The 17,119-nt window shown below is 33.8% G+C and overlaps 1 protein-coding gene across 1 annotated transcript; it reads right to left on the reverse strand.

The window, feature by feature from the left end:
* Window positions 1-3,884: 3,884 nt before the first annotated feature.
* Window positions 3,885-15,897, reverse strand: LOC132716926 (uncharacterized). Its single transcript, XM_060700271.1, has 5 exons — window positions 15,586-15,897; window positions 11,079-11,279; window positions 10,450-10,686; window positions 7,141-7,310; window positions 3,885-5,754 (listed from the first exon to the last, which is right to left on the reverse strand). The coding sequence occupies exons 1-5, from the start codon at window positions 15,755-15,757 to the stop codon at window positions 4,933-4,935; spliced, it is 1,602 nt and encodes a 533-aa protein (XP_060556254.1). The 5' UTR covers window positions 15,758-15,897; the 3' UTR covers window positions 3,885-4,932.
* Window positions 15,898-17,119: the final 1,222 nt, after the last annotated feature.

Here is a 17,119-nt window from a genome sequence, read left to right on the forward strand (position 1 = left end):
GAAATGGAGGAGATACGACTATATATATGGTTTTGTTAGCAATGGAGGAGATACGACCATATACATATGACTTTGTAGCAATGGCGAAGGAGGTGCAACCATAAAATATGATTTGTAGCAATGAGAAATGAGATACGACAATATAATTATATGGTTATGTAGCAATGGAGGAGATACGACCATATACATGGTTGTGTAGCAATGGCGAAGGCCATAAAATCATATAATATTATAATGGAGGAGGAGATACGACCATACACATGATTTTGTAGAATGACGAAAAAGAAACAAACATACATACGATTTTAGCAATATGTAATCGTAATCCATGTTTCAATATGTATAGTTTTATATTGACGAAAGGAAATACATCCAAGTTTATATCAATGACGAATAAATAACAATAAGGATGTAGATTCGACCATATGAGTGTTCACTGATAGTCATTTATGAGAATACATTGCTAATAAAAAATAAATCAATTCACTTTGTACTGCTATCGGGTTTTTTGTTTGTTTGTTTGTTTTTATTTTAAATTTGACCATGTTTGAATATGCAGCGTCAAACCAGTGACTTATTCAAACAAGTAATATTTTATAGATACGGATATTCCAAGTCTTAAAGTTGCACCAGTACCTTTACCAGCAATATCAAAAAATATTATATACATTATCTATTGTAAAATATAAGTTTCCTTAGATGCACATTTACTGATAATCAATGCTGACACAAGACAAATTGGAGGAAAGTTTGAGCATGGATATATGGTTGCATTATCTATAACAATATGAATAAATTCATAATATTTTCTAGACTGCGGATGTAGGCAGAAAGCGGATCTGGTTCTTCAGCTATTATCTTTTATTCGATCCGTTAATAACAATATCGGGGATTCTCCAATTCAAAGACAATTTCGCTTCTTTAGACAGATCAGTATCAACAGATGCTTTTATAATAATCACTGTACTTAGACGCTTGTTGAGACACAAATATATTTACACGAGGTTAACGAGGGTGGCCAATTATACGTACCAATTAGTGGACAATGTTAGTACTTACTTTTGTCCAAGAATATAATGAACGCTGCTTATATGCCATGACCAGTATTTATTGACGTGATGTGAACGGAATTGCTCTGTAATAAGTGGTTTGTTACATGGCCTTCTGATTCTCATTAAAGAGTGGTCAGCAATGTTGAATGCATGGTTTCACAGACATAATTAATCTCCATGATGGTTTGTATATGAGTCACAGGTAGCTAAAATATAACTGAACTGACAGACTTGAGTTAAAGAAATATCAGTTGAACGGTTATTCCCCCCCCCCCCCGGTTATTTCCCCCCCCCCTATTTTTTTAGTTTTCTAACTATATGGTATCAGATATATAGCATAGAATAAAATTAATCTTAAATTCGTTGTTCATTTTATATAGACTTTACATAATAAAACGAGTCTAAGAAATGAAAATAACCCTATGATGACATAAACTCAAATCTCTGGGGTCAGTTGAATGTAAGTGTTAACATTATTTTAATCACATATGATATTGAAATGCAAACGCTAATTAATGAGCCATTGTCATATCAAACATGTGTAAAATCTGGAACATAATACTGGATGTCCCAGGTAAATATAGAAGGATCAGTAGATCAATAACCACTTTACTTATACTGATCAAGGGACGTAACCGCTACGAGAAATTTGAGACAAATTGCGTTCAAGGTAACAAGATTTACCGACCTTAATGGAAGATGTCGGCAACCCAAAACTTCAGTAAAACCAGTTATTATTATTATTAGAAATATCATTTGTAAGTGAATATCAGTAATATTTGTACAAAATATGAACACCTGGTAGGGCAGCGACACGCCATGAATCAAAATAAACAAAGTACTAAAAGTACTGATAAAAATTTCTTGGAATTTGGAAATATCATTTATTTAATATTAGAATTGACCTCAAAGGGTTAATTTTGAAGTACAAAATGATGATAATTTAAATCTATGCAACTTCCACGGAGTTTGAGCCAAAAATAAATCATTGTAGAAACTAAACCAGGGGAATTAACTGCTGCGGATATAGTATAGTTGATACTCTGACTTTACCATTTGAAACATATTCTTTCTTTCAAAAATTTAATAACCTTTGCATACTGTTTTATATTCATTATATTCGGATAAACATCGAACTACACTTCTGTACAGACCTGTGGGTACGTGGTAGAAGAAGGAGATTTATTCAGCGACTTTTAAAGCTGCATGCCTCCAGATGGATCAAATTATTTCAATAAAATCAAATTTGAGAAATATGTACTAAGATTTTAGGAAGAGTAAAATGATTCAAGATTCGCGTAAATTTTTACAAGTTATGTTCGATTAATGACTAATTTTTTTATTTACAACTATATATCTACTGTGTTACTAACGGAGTAAGGGCTATTTATGCATATTTTGACCATTTTTTGGGTAATTTACGAGGGTTGTAAGTGCCGTTCATAATGTGTAAATTGCTTCTTTTTGATTATCTCACAATATTACACATTCAAATACATTTTTAAAATTTTCATAAAAATCAGCATGAATCTGGAGGCGTGATGCTTTAAGGATAGATTTTATCAATTCTGAAGTTGAAACCCTCTGGCTGAGGGATTGCCTTATAGGGTAAGGCATCAGCGTTGCAGCCACCGTATATCCCTGCGTGGTTGTAAAAGGCGAGTAAATGGGTTCGGATTACTGGAGTATATGCATCTCATAGCTCGGGCAGGAGAAGTTGTTTTGACCCCTGGTGTTGCTTTCAGTTCGTAACACCCGAGGAAAGCCAAAATTATCGTTCTTGTTTCGGCGCCATATGACCTAAATTGTACTGGTGCACCGTAAAACCAAATAAAAACAAAACAAGAACTCCAAACCATCTCAGCAAATACAGCAAATGCATGTATCAATAACAAGTATTGTTTTATTACACAGTGAATATTGCATTACAGCGCTCTTTTCATGGTTTGTATCTCCTTTCATGGTGTGTATCGTTATATAAATTATGCAAAATTGTACTTTCTCCAGATTTTTCAATTTCATTTTCACGATCGATTTAGATGGAGTTAAAATAATATTTAATCATTGGTATAATTAGTGTAAACATGTGTTGAGCTTTGCGAAAATGGAATTTATTTGGTTGTGTACTCGGTTGGGATATTAATGATGAAAAAGAAAAAAGAAAACTCCCTTAACAAAATATTCATTTGCTATTTATTCTTATGTAGGTTTAACAAAATTTTGCTCAAGTACCAAACAACGATTTAACAGAAATTTACAAAGGTTATTTTTTTTAGATATTCATATTTTAAATATTTATTGAAACACAACTAAATATATCGAAACACAAAGCGATACATTATATCAGGGGAGCTAATAGGAGCAGACGAATGGCATAGATAGGAAAGAATTGTCGAACTTGACTGACATTTTTCCAAGCAATAAAATTTCCTTCTTTGAATCTTTTATTATATATATTCATCAAGTTAAAGATAAACGTACATGTAAACTCACTCAATTTTACAAAATACATTCTATAAATAAAATATATCTAAAATCTAATAAACGTCACAAAATTGTTGTACAATACAAACATAACAAAACTTTTAACATATAGAAAAAAACTCACGTCTATTAACATCTACTTTATAAAAATATGTACATCATAAATTCCTTTATTGCTCTGTGAAACATAACACTTGATGATTTAAAAGAACAATCACTATAAAGAAATATCATCAAATGTGCAAAATGTTCATTTTTAAAACAAAACAAAAAACAAAAACAAAACACAAGTATAAGGCAGTCAAAGTTTAAGGCATTAACCCCCCCCCCCCCTTTCAGGTCAAAACTATCAATATAGTCCAGCTCACCTGAAGTTCTGTACAGTCTGACTAGTATCTAAATTGTCGTCTGCTTAATTCCTTTAAGATCCTGTAACTCATTCTTTTCATGGTTTAAAATCATAAATACAATGCTCAAATGAAGATATCAATATCGTAAGTTCCAAAAAGCATTATTTGTAAAGATATTACCGAATTAACATTTCATGTAAATAAAGGGAGGTAATTAGAAAAAATATTTTCTATAAAATCAAAGCCAAATTTTTCAATAAGAAATGAATGCATACATTTTAATAATTACATATTATGCATATAATCATTTGCAGTACTTATTTAACATATTATTGGATGTTTTAAAATTGTTTTAAAAGAATAATTATATGCATTTATATACAAATTCAATTAAGTGTTGTTAAATCCTTTATTACAACATACAGGGCTTTTACTAAAGAAAGATCTAAATTCAAAGGATTCCAAGTTCATACACAAATTCACAAGAATAATTCACAAAGGGTAGGAAGGAGGTATTGACATATGAATAATAATACATCCACAACATACAAGTTTTTAAAATATAGTATATGAAAAGGCCATAACTCCTGTAAAAATGAACACTCTCACGAAATGTCTAGGTCTATTGTAATCTTGTAACAAGTTGCAGAAATATATATACCTGAAACAGACAATTTTCCAATAAGGTTTTATGTCGCACCAACACAGTTTTGGTCATATGGCGACTTTCCAGCTTTACTGTTGGAGGCAGACCTCGAGTGCCACTCTTCGTTATTTCAGTCATAAACCGGCACCCGAGTAGAACCACTGACGTTCCGTAAGCCAGTTGGATAACTGCCTCACATAAAAGAATTCGAAGACGTTTGCGCGGCTCGAACCTACGCCGGGAGACAAATTCAAATTGTACACAATATTTTGATTACTATTTACCCTTTATCATGGAACATAAAATTAAAGAATTAAAGTAAGTTTAAGTTAATACGTATAAGATAGCACTTGATCATGGAGATAGATTTGGTCCAAATATAAAACTCTGACTTCATGTATCAACTAGGCCCATCTCCCTCCATTTTTACCTGAGATCTATAATATACCGATCTTTGATTAAGCACTGTACTAAACGTTTCAATTCCTAGTTTGTCTATATGGCAAGTTCCGTTCATATGATCAGATATCGTCTCTATAACATTAGAATCATTTTTCAGAGCCGTTTTCTTCTTTTTCAACAACCGTCCGCCATTAATTTTAGCTATTCCTTCTTCCGGTTCCACTCCTCCGGTATTACTCGCGTGACGTTTTCTATTCGCTGCTATGATTGGACGAATGTCAATAATTTCGTTTTCGCGACACAGGATTTTATCCGTCTCATCTACATTGTCTTCATTAACATCTCTAGTTTCTGTTCTAGCTTGCTCATCAACTTCCCCTTCCACTTTAGCAAATTCAAACTCAATTTTCTTATCAGCATCTATGGTAGGCGTAGTTCCTTTACATTCACTTGCTTCTTTAACAATGTCAACTTTAATAAAGTCTTTTTGTACCTGTTCACCTTTATCAAATTGTTGTTCTTTGGTACTAACGTTTTCTATGCCCTCGTCGTGACCTCTCTCTGTTTCTGATGAATTCTCTAACGCAGGACCTCCCACTTCCTCTACTTGCATCGTTTCCTGGACTGGTGAAACTGACGCATCTATATCTGCAGGGGGAACAGGTATTTCAGTGATTTCCTTTTCAGGGATGTGAGTTTTATGAGGTAGCGTTGGATCTATAAAGTCTCCCTTTAACCATATATGGCGTGCTCCATTTATATAATGTCGGAAGTGACGTATTACGCGACTACCAATGGAATCATATGACTCTCCCATCACCTGCAATGACCAAAATGTTAAATCATGATGAAGTAAGATTTGGAGATCAACAGTTAAGTAGTTGATTAAGAACATACTAGTATATGAAATAAATCATTTCTTTATACCTCTACTTGCCAACTTTATGAAACAAGAGGGCCATGATGGCCCTGAGGTCGCTCACCTGTATATATGCCTCCCCCCCCCCCTGGCAGGGCCAATTTAAGTCCAAGGGCTTTTATTTGAACAAACTTGGTAGACACTCATAAGAAGATATTTCATGCTAAACATCTAAGCTCTGAGCTCATTGGGTTTTTTCAAAGAAGATTTTTTAAAGTTTTTACTATACACATACATGTATAGTTAAAAACAATGACACCACTAGGGCGATGCCAGTTTTGACCCCAGGGCTTTTATTTGAACAAACTTTGTAAACACTAACTAGAAGTTGTTTCATGCTTAATATGTTAACTCTAGCTATTTCGGTTTTTTCACAGAAGAGTTTTAAGTTTTTGCTATACACATATAAGAAAAATCAATGACCCCCGGGGCGGGGCCAATTTTGACCCCAGGGCTATTATTTTAACAAACTTTGTAGACACTCACTAGAACATGTTTCATGCTTAATATCTAAACTGTAGCTATTTGGGTTTTTTCAAAGAAGATTTTTTAAGTTTTTGCTATATACATATAAGGAAAATCAATGACCCCCTGGGGCGGGGCCAACTTTGACCCCAGGGCTTTTATTTGAACAAACTTGGTAGACACCCATTAGAACATGTTTCATGCTTAATATCTTAGCTCTAGCTCTTTGAGTTCTTTAAAAGAAGATTTTTTAAGTTTTTACTATGTGCATATAGGGAAAATCAATGACCCCCTGGGGCGGGGCTAATTTTGACCCCAGGGCTTTTATTTGAACAAACTTGGTAGACACTCACTAGAAGATGTTTCATGCCAAATATCTAAGCTCTAGCTCTTAGGGTTTTTTTAAAGAAGATATTTAAAGTTTTTTCTTTTGGTTGCCATGGCAACCAGAGTTCTGCATGGAATTAAATTCTTTGAACAACTTTTAAAGGTGACCCCCAAAGGAACATTCCTGTGAATATTGGATGAAATTGGCTTAGTGGTTTATGAGGAGATGTCATTTAAAGTAAAAGTTTACGGACGGACGACGGACGGACGCCGGACGAAAAGCGATCACAAAAGCTCACCCTGTCACTTTGTGACAGGTGAGCTAAAAACAGAAGACAATTGGAAGATATGAAATATTCTTTATGAACATCTGAAAAGAAACAACATTTTAGCATAACGTTCTTTTGATAGTAATTATAAAAGCCTTTTACTCAAACAAATATTTTGTGGCATTTATCATTTTATTCAGTTCTGTTTTTACATGTCTATCTTTACCTCAATTTCGATCAGCTGGTTCCCAATCAGAATGTTTGCTCGGTAAAGATTTTTGACCTTTGAACCATGTACTCCTTTACTGTTTATTGGACCAATCAGCTCCAAGTCCATGGAATCCAGCACTTCCTGTCTCAGAGTTACTACGTCACTTCCGGAATCCACCATGAATTCTGAAACGACAGAAAGTTTGGAATTTTGGTTCAGTATAGACAAGGAGATAGACCCTGCTCGGAAAAATGTAACTGTCGGAGAATTAATAAATTCAAAAAGTGACAAAGCATGTACATGTATAACGGGCGTACAAAATATGCAAGCAGACGACAGGCAGACGAAAGTAGAAACATCGTTCTTGTCATTATTCAAGATTCTTAAGCAAAACCACTGCGATCGCCAAAGACATTTTTCGACTAGAATAATGTCAAAATCGCAAAATAAAAATAAGTTATTAGTCTGAAGTATCTAACAGCGAAAAATGTTTGTGTTTCCGAATTCATTATATGATAAACTGCTATGTTTAATTTTAAATGTAGCATGTTTATTGTTTAAAAAGTATAAAGTGTCTCTACAATGCACAATTGACTAGAATTCGGGGTAAAGCGTAAGACAATATTTCGTTGAAATTGATACCTCATGAAAAACGAATGTGGCATGAATAACGATTAAATATGTTAGTATATCTTAAAAAGGGAAGTAAAAATAAGGTACACGAAATATTTATAAGTCGTTTGCAGAAATCAACTCTTTTTTATATGGATAACCTTACGAAGTCAGTATCCATTTCGATATTGTAATTTCATACGGTAAATGTGTGTTAATAACGAAGGTTATAGAAAAGAAGTGGCTTCTTAAACAATTACATGTACCAGCTTTATAACTTTTACTTGGTATCAGATGGATTATGGATATTGTTTTTAAAGAAGTGAATATTTAGAAAATCGAGTACGTTAATACACCAGTTATACATGAGAAATCCAGAAAGACATGACAGAGAAAAGATATATTGATGTTCAAGAGAGTAGTAAAGACATGGCGGAGGGATATTCATCAACAACTAGTAATGGTAGTATCCTTACATTATTAATTAAAGGGACTCTACAAAGGGTTTTTTTTGGCATGGCTGAATTGGATATAATTTTTCGAGATTATTACTTAATTTGATGTAAGTCTATAGTATACCAACAACTTATGTGCACTGACTCTTATCGGTTTTTTTTCAGAATAATTAAAGGGACTCCACTGAGGTTTTTTGACATGACGGGACTGGAAAAAAAATGTTGTTATTAGTTTGAACCATATTTTCTGCAAAAATACTTTTTACGAATCTAATGTGTACTTATTTTTTCCATTTTTTTTCTACTGTTATCTGATTTAATTCAGTCATGTGATGAAACGATGACATCATTTTGCCTCCAAGCTAACCTACCGGGGTGGGGGATGTCACAATCCGGAGACCTTTAAAAAATTGACAATTTCAGCCCCTTCAGACTCCGGTACCCTATCGTAAACCTAATAGGAGTGTAATGTGACACAGGCTTTAGTTTGACACATTGATGATTGTTCATAACCATTTCCGTATTAAATTATTACGCCTAAACAGCCAACAGAGAGTGTAAGTTAATTGTTTCTTACATTTAACAGTTCTTATATTTAACCGTTCTTATATTTAACAGAACAACAGATGTACCAAGAAACTCAAGAAGCCATCGACGACTGTTACCAGTCTGAAGCGGAAGTCTTTGATTCAATTTCGGAAGAAAACAAACCGCTTCTTCCAAAAGGTTACGGGAGTCAGGATATTGATTCAATTTCGGAAGGAAACACACCGCTTCTTCCGCTTGGTACCGGAAGTCAGAATATTGAATCAATTTCGGAAGAAAACATATCGTTACTTCCGATGGGTGCCGGAAGTCAGGATATTGATTCAATTTCGGGAGAGAACATACCGCTTCTTCCAATGGGTGCCGGAAGTCAGGATATGACACAATTCCAAGATAATTTAAATGAATGTTCCAATAAAAACTGGCCTTTGCAAGAACGAAACTCAAACACACATGCTTCAGACTTAAATGATAATTCTTTGGTGATGATGTTACTGACGTTAATGATCTAGGGAAACCTGATTTGCTAAGAGGAGAAATGTTTCCTAAATTTTCAAACGTTAAAAAGATCAAAACGAGATACGGTAAAGTTAAAATCCACTACACAGATTCACTTGACGCTGACGAAGAAGAGAGGATCGTTAACGAATCTGTTAAAGTATTAAAACGTTTAAAAGATAAAGCTATCGAAGCCAAGAAGATGCAGAAAGAAAATAAATTACAAAGGCAAACAATGGGTCGAGAATTGGTAATTGCTTCAGATTCATGTCATGTGTTGACCGCGCAGATGAATGAATCGTGTTCTTGAATAACTCACAAACGTCCATTTACATTCGAAATGACGAATTGTTTTATAAAAAAAATGGTATCTTCTTGTATTTTTATAAGTTTTATTAATATACTATTAATTCAATTCGTTATACTGAAACGCTGGTGTTTTATTGCTGGTATTTTATCACAGTACTCGTAATTCATTTCAGCCCATATTTTATCTTTACTGGTAGAGGAAGACACAAGATGCCTATCCGTTCATTATATTAGTCGTACGCAGGTCTCTTCGAAACTTCGTTGTTACTGAATGTTCAAGATCAAGCGTCATGGATAAATCCCCCTGGTCCCAGGATTGAACCAGCGCCAGCTACCCCTAGATTACAATCCAATACTCTCCTTACTGAACTAAGATAGAGGACTAGTTCCATTAAATCCTCGCTTGAACTAATGAAACTAACTGCCGGGATTCCAACTCGCAGCGGCAAGAGATCAAGCGATTCTTAGCCAGGAGTCTTAATCACTGAGTCAAGGACGCCGAAATTTATTTTAAAGCTGCATGCCTCCAGATTAGCCAAAATAATTCAAGAAAATCAATCATGAGAAAAACGTACTATGTTTTTAAGAAAAGTGAATAGAATCAAGATTCAAGTAATAAGTTACATGTTATGTGTGATTAATGACTTATTTTGAAGTATTTTTCGCCATATTTCTACTGTGTGACTAATGCAGTAAGGGATATTTTTGTTGACCTTATTGGGTAGTTAATGTGCATTGTAAGTGTCGTTTGCAATGTGTAAATTACTTTCTTTGTTCACTTCACAATATTTTACTTTTAACCTACTTTTTTCAAAATTTCCATGAAAATTACCATGAATCTTGGGGCCATGCTGCTTTAAAAACCAAAAAACTTAGTACACAAATAAGTTTCAACGATCATTACCTATATGTACCCTATCTCGAGGATCATTTGTTGACACCACAGTTGCATCCAGTATTAAGAAATCGTACTTTGCATCAACAAGACAGCGGGGCTTTCCCCATCTTCCATAAGCAACCGGAAGTTCGTTTTCTAATGACGTAATTGGCGCACTTTGCTCAGAGTCTGACCTACTGACATCCGGTTTGTATCTAATGAATGATGGTAAAGATGTTTTATGTTTCTTTGCCAAGCTTCGAACTGAAATGAACAAATTCTAGCAATAAATCATAGAAAAGTTATATAAAACAAAAAGAATTCGGTGAAAATTTTTTTAATAATTTTGAAATGTAATACCATCAATTGTAAAAACCAGGGTCTTTCAAATTCTATTTGAAAGACCCTGTAAAAACTGAGACGCACCTCAGCACAGTTGAAAAAGTGATAATGTTTTTCTAAATTTCGTGAAAGGGAACGTATCTCTAAAGATTGGATAATTCAATAGCACCAAAGATATACTTTTATACGTTTCCTGAAAACTACTATCTCGTCATGTCCACTACTTTTCTTACTTATCAAATAAGAATGACAGAGATCTGAGTCTGACGTTATCGAATTTCATTTCCGGTAAGTTGTTGTTGTTTTAAACATACCTGCTCTTTCAAGCCGCCGTTTATGTCCTGGAAGAGTTATCTCCAGTTCATCGTAGAGTTGCTCATCCGGGAGGTTCAGTCTGGCAATATCTACGAGGTCAATAAGTTCACTTTGTATGAAACTGACGAAATAGTGGTCCAACCCCTTCCCTCGCAACCAGTCATACAGAATGTATTCTCTACTGGGCTTGTAATGTGGTGCTGCAAAAAAGCAAACAGAATACTCATTCAGACAGTTGTCCCTATGGTCCGATGTTAAACAGTACAAGTACAATGTACATAATATTATCATGCATGTGCTTCCGAATATTTGCTTTGGTTAAATTCACATCGATACTTTGTATGTATACAGGTTAGTGGTGGAAGACTAACAGTTCTTAATTTCATCACCGATAGTGCCTAAGCAAAACTAACCATGTTCTGCAAGCCAGATGAAATAGCCGAGGGAATCCCATGGCCATAAGAACATGAAACCTTACGGTTAGGTGCAAAAGAAAATCATGCCCTGCCACCTAAATTAGTCTGCCACAGTTTACCCGGCCTTTAAGACTGTAAAATCGTACTAGTATATCAAGTGGATTCTAGCCATGAAATTGTAATGTTGTCACGACCTTCGTTGAAACTTCTTACCGGGCAAAAATAAAACCAATATATTGTTCAATAAAGGATATATCAAAAAATTGTATTTGATGAATTGGCTTTCTTTTTCTTCTATGGATGCTAATTCAACTCATGACAGCCTATGAGGCCTTACCGAAAGTATCATACCATTTCATCTACCTTGTGAAGTGTTAAATTATTCAAGTACTGAAAACGACTAACGGTGCACTTAACACCCTCGAGTATTTACACTTCGTATAATTGCCAATATTTCTATTTTAATTGCCAACAGAACTGCATGACAGTTGCTCAATGAAGTACCGTTCAGTGCGTGTACCTGGCAATTCCGTTTGTAACGACAAACGATCTGTGTCAATAGAGGCTTGACAACCTATTAATAATTGATCATTTGTATTGATTGCTAATTTTACAGAGCAAATTTACAAAACTGATCAATTTTATCCTTTCAAGAGCGTATAAACAATTAATGGGAAATCAGATAAAAATGTTACGGCTGTCATTTTGTTATGGATGACACGGTTAAAGAGAAGTTCACAGGAACTATACAACTCTTTGGCTGGTTAAGTATTTGGCTGGTTGGAAAAATGCACGTGTAAACCAGGCCAGCGTGTATATCCGTGCAGTCCAACATGACTGCACAATTTAGTACTCTTAAGTTTTCAAATAAGATAGCTATACACTCTCAAGCGGAAAAGTTCAAAAATCAATTTCAGACAATTACATTATACAAATCAACCAGGGTAAGGGTTTTAAAAAAGGTTGGAAAGTATGAAAATTTATATAAAAAAATACTCTACCCTTTTTCAGTCAAAACTCAATACAATGTAGTGTTATTGTTGTATGAATGTTTCTATTATATATCAATATTTATTAAAATGAACATTACATGTAATATAAGTATGCTTAAACTACACAAAACACTGTCATATCGAACTGAGACGGCTCACACACTACGAATCGCTTATTTTTGGATTCCGCGCCTATTTCCGATGGCCAAAAAAAAAAATACCGGTAGGTCAATATTCTGCCTCTTTTTTCAAACATTTTGTACCAGTTCATAGGGGCCATCTGTAAGTTTCCCCAAACTTAAATTATTTCACCAGAATCGCGATTGAGTAAAATTATCTTAACAGAATCAACATACGAACACTGCAGCTAACGATGGATGTCATGTGACTTGGTTTATATAAAACAATCGACTTTTTCGGGATACCAGATTTTAACGCCGGAAGTTCGCCTACTGCTTTTTGAAAGAATCCTATCAAAAGCTACCACACCATTCGTGCAAATCAATGACATATTCAACAATAATTGGTGAATATATTGATTTCAGTTCAGCAATCAATAGTAATAAAGATTCCATGTAACTTTAGATACAATTATTAATTGATATCGTATAAAAAGTATCGACAAATCGACAGCCGTTTCAATACGTATATCCGCTTTAACATTGTAAATGAGTGTTTAAAGCTTTTTCAATTTGACAAGCTGATCGATGTGAAATTCTCCGGCAAACAATTCCATATGGCTTCTTCTTTCCTGGTTCTAACAGAGCCGTTGATTTGCTATCTACGGACTTTCTAATATATCGATATTTTCATAGATAATTTGTCAAACTTAAGCGGATTCCGAGCCAGGTATAGATTGGATATTAGAGATTTTAGATAGCAAAGTTTCTTCGGCAAAAAAAAAAAAAGATATTCCACCGCCATTTGTCCTAATAAGAGAATCATAGCTAACCAAATCTTAATTTTGAGTGCCTTTTTATATACATATACAATTTTATTTCAATTCGGAACACCTCTCTGTCTAAATTAAATCCTTATTTTGAAAATCTTTGTCTTAACCATTCTTAATTTTGAGTATATACCCTTTCATTACGCAATCATAATTTTCAACACCATAATTTGGTCTAAAGTAAACTTAATTCTGAACATATGTGTCTGTTGAAATAGAGAAATTGACCTTGAGCGAATTAAACTTCTTTAACCTTGGGCATGTTTTACATAATAATACGAAGACAACAAAACTTTGAAGCAGTAAAATACAATGGTAAGTAGGCACTGAAAGAAGCCAACAGGGAAATATAATTATCAGAGCTAAAAGCTTTAAACCCTAAAATATTTTGTATAAGTTTTTAATGAGAAACAAAGTAAACTGAACAAAAAGAGTATTAATAAATAGACTGTTTCTTTATTAAAGTTCAGTACTGAACAGTATTCCTTCAACATTATGCCACTGTCAACTTTTCTTCATCAAACGGAAAAGTTAATCGATTTTCACCTGTTTTGCCTATCTTGAAAACAAGTGTACCAAAGACCTGTTAATTACTAATCGATGATACTGATTGATCTTATCCTATTTTCTCTCACTAGTACCTTGAAAACGTAGATTTCTTTCTCCCATTTCTCTAGTAAATCAATCTTTGAAAACTGCAAGCTCTAGCAGTTAAGCTAAATTAGCCAATCTAGGGAAACTGTCGGCCGCGACACTTTTTTTTCAATGATTTCTTTAACGAGAAGAAAAATGAAAGCCTTCAGCACGGAAAACATTACAATTAAAAAATCGACAATATTTCATCTTGAATATGTGTCAACAAAGGCGCGTTCGTTCAGAGGATTGGAAGATACATAATAAACGTTTACATGTACATAATTCAATCTTAACAATGTTTCATCTTGAATATGTGTCCGTGAAGACCGGTTCATTCGGAGGATTTGGAGAATAATAAACATGCATATAATTCAATGTTAACAAAATTATGTCTAAAATACATGTCTGTCGCGCATTACAGTCAATAGGTGTCATTTATGTTTGGCTGATACCGGGCTATATTTAAAATAAAATCAGCTTCCTAAAGTAACATATAAAGCTTCTTTCGGCAAAAAGGAGAAAAATGAAGCGTTAATGAAACATTAGCGATTTTGTTTCAGAAGCAACGCATTCAATCAACAGATTGCAAAATACCTGTATACATGAAATATGCCATGTTGATGAAAATACTGTTGATTTACCACTAACAATGACCAACTACCTGTATATAAAGACCATTTGCCAATGATAATATTCAAATTCCTAGACATTGTTCTAAATGAAATCTAGTCCTAGTTAAATTTAAGTAAATAAAAAACTTTTATTATTATTACAGCATTCATCTATACATTATGTAACCGTTAATTGTTTGGAAGTGATAAACTATTTTACGTTAATGCTTTAACTGATGAATTCTGCTTCATCCTGTATGTTTCTTCCTCATTTCTGATGTAAGAATTAGCAGGAGTTAACTCATTGTCGGTTAGAATCTACCTATCACGGCAAAATGTAGTATGTACGGAATAAATACCGTGGGTAACCAAAGATGGATCCAATAAACTAAGAAGAAAAAACCCAGAAGCACTGAATGAGATCTAGTCCAATTCAATAATTAAGAGGGTCATGTACTCTTAAGTTGATGACTGTACAGTACTGTACTGTACCTGGGACAAAAATACTTTATTAAATAAAATATATTTTAGGCAAGAACAACTAAACTAGTTTACTGTACTGTATACAGTATACGTATCGTTACAAAAAAACCAACAAATATGCAGAGACATCTTTAACAACTGGGTAGCGAATACAAATTAATGGCTCGATCTCTGTTGAATAAGAATTATCATACAGGACTGAGGAGGACTTCATGTAAAGATGGAACCGTATACAAATGCATGTCCTTAATTAACTTTAGGTGTATTTATACAATGTCCGGTCACGCCTCACGTTGTGTCTTTCAAACGTTAGATTCAAAGCAATCGAAATTAGTGAACTCGAGAAATTAAGAGTGTCTGATCAAATATTTAGCCTTTTATGTCGATTTCAATGCCATTTCAAAAGTTAAAAAACTTACCGGCCTGAAGTATTTTTTGCCTGGCCTTGTGATCAGTGATGTACATCGAGTCAAGATCTTCCTCTTTTAAGTAAGGAAGATCGTCCTCTGAATCAAATCCTTTCGCCATAAACATTTCCACGTGTTCAGCTAAGTCAAGTCGGGAGAGGAAACCCTGTACTCCCTCCATCATTTGCCTCTTTCATTTGTCAATATAAAATGTGATCTCGCAGCCTTGTCAACTTCAAAAAGAGAGAATCCATCAGCTCATCCATTGGTTACTCAGGTATCGGTTAACCAATGAATCTATACCTGAATGTCACAGTTTGTTTTCTAATCAATGGGGATTTTCCTATAATCTATTTTTAAATCAAGACTGGTTAACATCAGCTAAACAACTGCAAAGATGTTCGAATGAACGGAAATGATCGAGGTTTTACAAGCATACCAAATAAAATGCTACACTGACCTATGTGTTTTTGTGAAAATTGAATTTTAAGGGGAAGAGTTGCGACGGTGAAATTCCTTTAGGTCCGTACTATTAATCGTTTTATACAGTGATAGGACGGGTACGCTTTTTAAAAGTCAATGTCGTTTTTTTCTTCTATTTTTAATGCACGATAATAGGACAAAAAAGGTTTGCATGTTGAATTTTCTAATGGGTTCACGAGATTCTGTGAGGTATTTAGAGCATTCTAAAGTTGTTAGTGAATTTCTATTATACTTATTGCATGGTATAATCATACAACTGAATGATATAAAAAAAAAACCTGGATTTGGCATTGTATTGCATTTGCCGAATCTGTAAATTAAAATGTTTTGCAGCAACGCAAGATAATTAAAACTTGGCCGAAATGTTAAGCAGATGTATGTACTTGGTTTTTGAATGATTTTCAAAATAAATCGAGTTATTCTGCAGTGAATCGCATCTAATCAAAATCATGTGACTCAGCTGCTTTGCATTCGAACAATAATTATTTTTGACAGGATGCATATTATTATATATCAAATCAGTTTGAAGATCATCATAACAATAAAACAATATACATGTAAATTGTACATACTTGCTAAAATTGATAGAACTATTACCTTTAACATTCAGGCGTTCATATTTGTATATTGATACAGGTAAATCCTTTTTAAATTACAAAAAAAAAAACAAATCTTGTTTTGAATTAAGAGACTTTCCGTAAGTTCTACAGAATGAACTATTTAAAAAGCGAGCGCTTTTTCTGGCTTTGGTCAACAATACAAAATAATTCCAAATTTTCACTCCGTTTTAAATACAGTGACCCAGGTATATATGTTACAATATACATGTACTTGAGTGAGCCAATATCTCCCTGAAATGAAACGGAATTATTTTTATAAAAATGTAATAAATTTTCTAAATTTAAATGTTCAGGACAAAATAATAATTATCATATATAAACAGTTAAAACAATTTTCATTCAGATTATAATCATTACTATTTCTTCAATACATAACTTTTCTAATCACAACAGAAAAAAGGAACTTCTGAAAACCAAGCTGCGTTTTGCACCTACATTGCATT

The sequence above is a fragment of the Ruditapes philippinarum genome, unplaced genomic scaffold (genome assembly GCF_026571515.1).
Source record: "Ruditapes philippinarum isolate M1 unplaced genomic scaffold, ASM2657151v2 ctg4742_1_1_1_1, whole genome shotgun sequence".
In the NCBI taxonomy this organism is placed as follows: Eukaryota; Metazoa; Mollusca; class Bivalvia; order Venerida; family Veneridae; genus Ruditapes; species Ruditapes philippinarum.

Excerpts from the sequence above, each read along its gene's own strand:
- LOC132716926 (XM_060700271.1), bottom strand. The coding sequence starts at position 15,757 with ATGATGGAGGGAGTACAGGGTTTCCTCTCCCGACTTGACTTAGCTGAA. Across the intron at positions 7,311-10,449 it reads TCGAGATAGGGTACATATAG|AATTCATGGTGGATTCCGGA; the intron begins GTAATGATCGTT and ends CTGTCGTTTCAG. Across the intron at positions 5,755-7,140 it reads ACCAGCTGATCGAAATTGAG|GTGATGGGAGAGTCATATGA; the intron begins GTAAAGATAGAC and ends TGGTCATTGCAG.